Source organism: Olea europaea, unplaced genomic scaffold (assembly GCF_002742605.1).
Source record: "Olea europaea var. sylvestris unplaced genomic scaffold, O_europaea_v1 scaffold699, whole genome shotgun sequence".
NCBI lineage: Eukaryota > Viridiplantae > Streptophyta > Magnoliopsida > Lamiales > Oleaceae > Olea > Olea europaea.
Window position 1 is genome coordinate 9143 of NW_019265383.1, and position 8087 is coordinate 17229.

Consider the following 8087-nt stretch of genomic DNA (forward strand, 5'->3'; position numbering starts at 1 on the left):
TTAAAATTTCAAAAAAAAATTATTTTTTAATTTTTTAATTTTTATATATTTTTTCGTCGGTCCGGTTTGGTTTTAAACCGAAATTAAAATTCTCAAACCTAAACCAAACCGTTTTGACCGGTTTGATTTGGTTCAAAATCATTTCGTTGACCGAGTCCGCGTGGCACCAAACCGACGGTTTCTAAAATGCGATTTCGGTTCGATTTTTCGATTTTGCGATTTTTGCTTACAGCCCTACACACACACACAGAGGACTGGTCTCACAAGCATAAGCTAAACGCTAGAGTGACGTGACACACTACAATACTGAATGATATATATGTTTATATTGTTTAATAGAGTTGTTTAATTATTTGACATCTTATCAAAGATAAGAATAAGATGTAGAGTGAGTGGTGTAAATTTTCTTCTCAATGGCGTGGCATGGTAAGGAGTGAGACCATATGCGGCACGGCAAAGTATATGTAAAAGGGGATTTAAATTAATTCATAAGATTTTCAAGCGAAGTAAATTTTATTATGATTTAATGAAAGTTATATATTTAAAGGTAACACATCCTTCTATGTAATATCTTTCTCCTATTTAGGGATGGAGAAGGAAATTCACTTGTAAGTCGATGAGAGATTTTTGTTTAGACGTCTCCAATAGTCTCCTTTCATGAAATTCTGCGGCATGTCCCACACATGAAAATCACAGCCTTCCTTAAGCAATTGTTGTGATTTTTATTTCAATGTTCCAACTTACAAGAAATTGTATTGCAATTAGAAGTTCATATTTGTAATTATTGAAGACTCCTTAGGTTGCTTCCATGGACTATTCTTCCAATTGGTACTTGTTTGCCTTTCAATTTGAACTCCTTATAATTTAAAGGTCAAAATCAAATTTTAAATTTAATTACACATTTCATAGAATTAACTACATCAATTACTCACTTAGAGATCACAGTATGTCCCTCCCCCAAACCAAGTAAATCAAAATACATAAAATTTCAACTATGTACGTTTGGCTCTCTTTAGAAGTCAAATTGTTTACAGAACATTATGTTTAGTAAAATAAGTAATTTAAAAATAAGTTGAATTTATTTTAAGCGCAATAAAATATTTTGTGAATTTATGATCCCAATCCAAAGATAAAGGAGGCTTGGAGATGTATACAAAGGCATGTGCATGCAAAGATATAATCTTTAGGTAAATGGAACGTCTTTATTCCTTGTCTTTGAGTTTGGAAGAAAATCGTACAGTTACCAAACAGGGCCAATAAATGAATTGATGTGTTAATTCCACGTCCAAAGAGAAAATTTAGCTAGAATCTTTGTTTCTTTAGTACTTTGATTCGATTTCAATACGTGATATAGGCTATCTTTTAGTGAGACTTAATTTTTATTTTGTAATCTCATTGTACAAACTGTGACGGGATTCGAATTTGAATACTATATATTCTTTTGTAACACAATTACTTTTTGATTAAAAACTCAAATTTTGAATTTTCGCACAAGAGTACGAATATTTTGATCCTTTTTTGGGTTTATCCTAATTCAGTTGTAGATTCGTGTTATCAAGTACCACTTGGTGGTATTGTAATTTAGAGAAATTAAAAACATAGTATCAACACATATTTTACATATATAAAGTTGGATTTGACTGATATCTAATTAAGTTACAACCATTTAGAATACTTTATATATTAATTATATAGTTGCACCAAAGGCAGAGTCCCACTAGCCGCTTGCACATTCCATATCTTTTAATCAATTAAATTAGAATATAATGCATGAAGATAATCATCAATTCATCTCTATTATGAATTTTTGACCACACTCTTCATAGGGGCGCTCTTATCTCTTCCTTCTTCAAGCTTAGATTATGAATGAAGGAACCGAGAAGAAGATTTAGTGGAATTTTATTTATTTATTTATTTTTATATATAAGATTGTTGGAAATAGGAATCAGCAGGTGTATATCTCAACGTTTTAATAAGGTCCACGTATCTTTAGCACCCTTCTTGTCTCTCTCTTCCACCATTTATTAATAATATAAAAAATATTAATTACATCAAAATGGAAGTAGAGTAAACCATAATTAAAGGTTTGTTCGGTAGTGATTATAAGAATTGAATTTTTGACTGTTAGAGAGAAAAGTTGGTTCCACTTGTGAGTGAAGAAGTAAAAAATAAGAGCTGGAGTAAAAAAATAATGGTCAACAAATTAATTTTTTGAGGTGAAAATTTGCTACCAAACGGGAGCTAAGTCTGTTGTATATATGACGAAAAATAAACGTGAAAATAAATTTTGAAGTGGTTCACCATCAAGTAGGAGAAGGATGATAATGGAAGCTCTCAACCCCAAATAACTGCAACAAGATTCTCCTCACGAAGTATGTGTATGTGTACGTATATATGCTCCTGTTTGTTCCACTTAAAAAATTTGAATTAAATTTTAAATCAAAGTCAACAATTAATTCTAATTATATATTTCATGGAATCGATAACTTCTCAACTATCAATTTTTATTGAAATATACTAAAAACTTGTTTTTATATCAATGACATAGATATATCAATTATGTTGGTGTTGCCAAAATTCGAGCCATCGATTTAAAAAATAATTTTTAAAATGGATGAATGATGTTGTTAAGTAAAAATTGTTAGCCAAGACTCTCAAATTAAATAGTACATACAGCATGAGGGAGGGAGAGAGAGGTGATTTGCCTTTACCTTTTGATATATAGGACTGGTGCAATTTATCCACCTCGTCAGCATATGCATCCCACTTCCCACAACAAACTCGACTTTGGATTCCTTACTCATCTGAGAGAAAAGAAAACCATATCCCGTATATTTTCTTTCTTGTATGTCAAATCATAATCTTCCTTTACACCCCAGATTCCATACGAATACATACTGTACAATTCCAATAGAATTATGCCTTTAATTAGGTAATTTTCACAAGATTTTCCTTAGCTTTCACGTTTTCAGGTTCCATATTACAACCTTATTTTCGTCAATAATTGCAATCAACACAGTCAAGAAATAAAGAGAATGAGAACAGGAGGTTGTGCAGTGCAACAAGCTCTAACAGCAGAGGCTGCCGGCACCGTGAAACAAGCGGTGGTGCTAGCTAAGCGGCGTGGCCATGCACAGGTGACTCCTCTGCATGTAGCCAATACCATGCTGGCGGCCACCACCGGTTTGCTCCGAATAGCCTGCCTTCGGTCCCATTCACACCCTCTTCGGTGCAATGCCCTCGAGCTTTGCTTCAACGTCGCGCTCAACCGCACCCCGGCATCCTCTTCCAGCCCTATTTTAGGCCATCATCATTCGCAATTTCCCTCCTTTTCAAACGCGCTGGTGGCGGCCTTCAAGCGCGCACAAGCGCACCAGAGACGCGGTTCCATCGAGAATCAGCAGCAGCCTATTCTTGCTGTGAAAGTAGAGTTAGCCCACCTCATAATTTCCATTTTAGATGATCCTAGTGTTAGTAGGGTCATGAGGGAAGCTGGGTTTTCGAGTACTCAAGTGAAAAGAAATGTAGAAAACGCTGTTTCTTCAAGCAATAAATCCAAAGACAATACACTTCTGTCCCCGTCCCCATCACCTCCTACTAGTGATCAAACTGGAGGAAACAATGGCAAGCCAACTGCATACGAATCAGTGAAAAACGAAGAAATAAACAGCGTGATTAACAATTTAATGAACAAGAGAAGGAAAAGTATTGTAATAGTTGGTGAGTGTGTTACTGCTATAGAAACTGTAGTTACAGGATTAATGAATAGGGCTAAAAAAGGAGAAATTCCCGAGGATTTGGGGGAATTAGAACTCATAAGTATCCCACCTTATTCATTCTGCAATCTTCTTAGAGAAGAAGTTGAAAAGGAAATGACAGAACTAACCTGTCTTCTGAAGAGTCTGGTGGGAAAAGGAGTTGTGTTGTATTTAGGAGACCTCAAGTGGCTTCTTGATCATAGGGTTAGTTCTGGTATTTACTCTCCTGTAGAGCACATGATCAAGGAGCTTGGGAGATTGGTTCATGGAATTGAAGAGGTTGGAAGGTTTTGGCTTATGGGAATTGCGACTTTTCAGACTTACAGGAGGTGTAGAACAGGCCATAATTCACTGGAAACTACTTGGGGTTTGCATCCTGTTACAATACCTGCAGACAGTTTGGGATTGAGTCTAAATTCTTACAGGTAAAACATTTTATCGTGTTTTCTTAATTTATTTTCCTTCTTAATCTTTAGAGTGTTGTCTCGATTCGCTAAACGTTTTGTTTAAATTATGTCTATAGATTTCTTTTGGCTATTATTTATTTTCTGCATTATTTTCGGTGTTAATACATGATAAAAGAGGGATAACTAATTTGTTTGCTCTAATTGTAGTCAAAGACTAATTCAGGATTCAATGAGTTGTAGCAATTTTTGAATTTCCTTCTTTTCTTTCAGTAATGAACAAATTGAGGCAAGAAGCAACAATGAAGAAAATGGTACTTGTCAATTATTGCTTTCAACAGGAGAAGAAAAGGTTACTTGCAGGGCTGATTATTCAGCAAAATTCCAAATTCAAACTCCAGATTCACTAGCCAGAATTTGTAACGGTGAGCCCACATTGTCAAGCTTGCCTCCTTGGCTTAGGAATGAAAGTAGAAGACTTAACACTGATGATCAGGTTATAATTAATCTTACCTACCTAATTATCCTGTCCTTTTTCATTTAGGTCGATTCTTCACTAGACATTATTCATCGTATTGTCCAATCTTGTGCTATTGCTTATATGTTATACACGTGAAAATTAATAAACTTTCCCTTTTCGTACATTGCGTTTGATTTCAGAACTGTGTCTCAGTGGGAGAAATCTGTACCACATGGAATTCAGTAAGTGATTCAGTCCAAAACCAACCTTCACCATTTGGTACAACCTTATTCTTCACTTCGGCATCATCACAGAACCCTAATTTGTTGTTAAGCCATTTCCCATTGCTAGAATCCACACAGCCATCGGAGAATCAGCAGTGGCCATCTACTGCCTCTAATTCTGCAGATTCTTCAAGTGACGTGATGGATACGGATTACAAGCAAAAGTTTAAAGAATTCACTGCTGAAAACCTGAATATCCTTTGCAATGAATTGGAGAAGAACGTCCCAAGGCAGAAAAAAATTATTCCTGAAATTGCTGAAACTATATTACAATGCAGGTCTGGAATGTTACGAAAAGACAAGAAACAAGAAACATGGTTATACTTCCAAGGCCTTGATATACAAGCTAAACAGGAAATTGCAAGGGAATTGGCAAAAATAGTTTTCGGTTCGTATTCAAACTACGTATCTGTTAATTTACTGAGCAGTTTTTCATCCTCAACAACGGAAGATTTAGTTCAAAGATTCGCTCAAGAAGTGGCTGCTAATCCTCATCGTGTATTTTTCATCGAAGATTTGGAGAACATAGATTATTGCTCTAAAACCTGCATAAAAATGGCAATCAAAAGAGGAAGAATAGGGAATGCAAATGGTGAAGAAGTTAGTCTTTGTGATGCCATTGTCATTTTGAGCTCTGAGAATATTATTTCAAGAACATGTTCTTCTTCTACCAAGCAAAAGTCTGATGAATCAATAGTGGAAAAAGGTCGTGTTTCATTGGATTTGAATATCTCTTTTGATGATCATGACAGTACTGTTTGTTTTGAACATGAGTCAATCGATCATGATATAGGGCTTCTTGAAAATGTTGATAGATGCATTCTCTTTAAAATTGAAGAACTGTAGGAGACAAAGGTAAATATTTGTGTTTTTTTTTTTGTGGGGAGAGATTCATATGTGGACCTCAATGTTTAATTATCCTTAGGTTTCATTCTTGTAAATAGAAACCCAAAGAGATTTTTTCGTTACTTTCTATTTGTTGTTTCTTTTTTGCTTTTGTTCGAGCTAAATTACCTAGGTTGAGTTGTTAAAGAAAAATAAAATTTAATTATTTAAATATTGTCTTTGACACACCATCACATGTAGTCATATTCAATTTTTATCAAAGCTACTGCATAATTTTCATTAATGGATGAGATTTTCATTCGGGACATGTATTTGCCTTAATACCATATCGATCCATTCTCATAAAAATTTCTAAATTGCTAGAAAAATGTCAAATTTATTAATTAAATTTTTGCCAGAGAGAAGCATTTTCTCTCTCATTTTTTTTTTTTTGGTTAAAGAAAATTTAGTAATAGACTTTCTAAGGATTATCACTAAACACGTCGTTTATTTTAATTCATAGAAAGATTTCAATGACGGAGTTTGAACTTATTATCAACCACAAATTACAAACTCGAGTTTGGAACAAAGTGTTGGGGCGGCAAACACATAGTTTAAAGTGCTTGATTAGCAACTTACAGATGCCAATTTACGAAATGTTGAATACTATATAGAGGGGCCAGGGTTAATCAAAAAGAAAAAAAGAAAAAAAAATGAGAGAGAGAGAGAGAGAGAGGTAAAAGAAATATTTTCCCTTTTAAATATATTTTACTAGCTAGGCCATAAAAGAGTTTATTTATTTATAAGGCAAATTATGGATCAGGTAAAAATCAAAATTTCGCCCTTCTAGGTTTAGTTATATGTTTTTATAATGTGGAAATATGAAAATCTTGTGTAAAGTTCGAGTATGAAGAAGGTTGTAAGGTATGTTAGTGCACCTCAATACAAAGAAAACTATGAGGAACTTCAAAATTGAATGTCAAAAGAGTTAAAAACGTAACTCGTCTAACACTATAAATAATTAGAAGGGCCCTTCTTACCTCCATAAAATATCTTTTTCTAAATTAAGTAAAAGTTTAGTAGTATTTTTCTAGTTGACTATATAATGAAGATCCTACAGTTTTCTCTCCATTGTTATTTCTCAAAACAATAATATGTTGACATGTAATAATTACATGGTTAATTAATTGGTTTGGGAGCCAATGAGAAAAATAATCGTTTTACTAAGCAACTTAAATAAAAATTTAATATAATTATAACATAATGTTGCCCAAAGGAGAGGAAACCCATCAATTTTATTATTATTATATTTTTTTTTAGCTTTAGAAGTTTAGGGGGGAAAAAAGAAGCAAAATTCTTCCCTAAGAAATGACAAAATAGCACTACTTTTCATGCTTTGTGATGTGTTTTTCAAACGAATCACTTTTTTCTTTGATTTTCGAAACCAAACATTCTTATCTCTAGAAAGCAATAAAGTTGAAGAATATGGATTCCAGATTATATAATTAACTCAATAATTAAGGAAAAGTAAAGCTAAAATAATGAGAAAAACATGGATAAGGAATCACTTTAAACCTTAAAAAAGAATATGTTTTTTACTTTAGAATAAGCAAAAGTTGTTTAGCTATGTGACTTTGATTAAACCTCTAAGCATAAGTAGCGAATTTGTCCCCATGGGCTTTTCAAAAGATTAGGCGATAGATGTAATGCAGATTGTAAAGGAAGCCACAAGGGAGCATCGGTTAAAAATAAGGGTTGAGATATTTTTTTTTTTTAAAAATGATATACTATATTATTGTGGCGAAAATTTTGTCAATTTTTTCCTGTACCTATAGCATGTTTTGTTTGTGATTCTCATACAATTATCAGAGTTCTACTAAAGCAATAACCTCTTTCGATTGTGAGATATAATATTCTTTTCAAATGATATACTATATTATTGTGGCAAAAATTCTCCTGTATGTAGAGCATGTTTTGTTTGTGATTCTTACATAATTATCAGAGTTCTACTAAAATAATAACGTCTTTTATCCATCTCCTTCCAGTCTAAACTCCATCATCTTCATTATGGTAAACGTACATTACAATGAAGGTTTAACTACCTCGAGAGTTCATCATTGTCATGGTCATTGTGATTAAATGTGACCCACACCGAATTTTTTGTTCGTGTTCGAGATTTCATTTTGCACGTTGACGTGACTTTTTTCTTACTAATAAATTTCTAATAAGTTATTTAGCTTTTGTTCGGATAACTTTATAAATTAATTATAAACTGTCAAATTTAATTTTTAATCGCACATTTCAATAAATTCACAAATAAAATTCACTTATCATCCGTTAATTTTTATCTTATAAA

General features: G+C 33.1%; 1 protein-coding gene across 1 annotated transcript; it reads left to right on the forward strand.

Moving 5' to 3' along the window:
- Positions 1-2748: 2748 nt before the first annotated feature.
- LOC111390625 (protein SMAX1-LIKE 3-like) lies at positions 2749-5881 on the forward strand. The gene is made up of 3 exons (XM_023015687.1): positions 2749-4183; positions 4436-4658; positions 4823-5881. The coding sequence occupies exons 1-3, from the start codon at positions 3036-3038 to the stop codon at positions 5750-5752; spliced, it is 2301 nt and encodes a 766-aa protein (XP_022871455.1). The 5' UTR covers positions 2749-3035; the 3' UTR covers positions 5753-5881.
- Positions 5882-8087: the final 2206 nt, after the last annotated feature.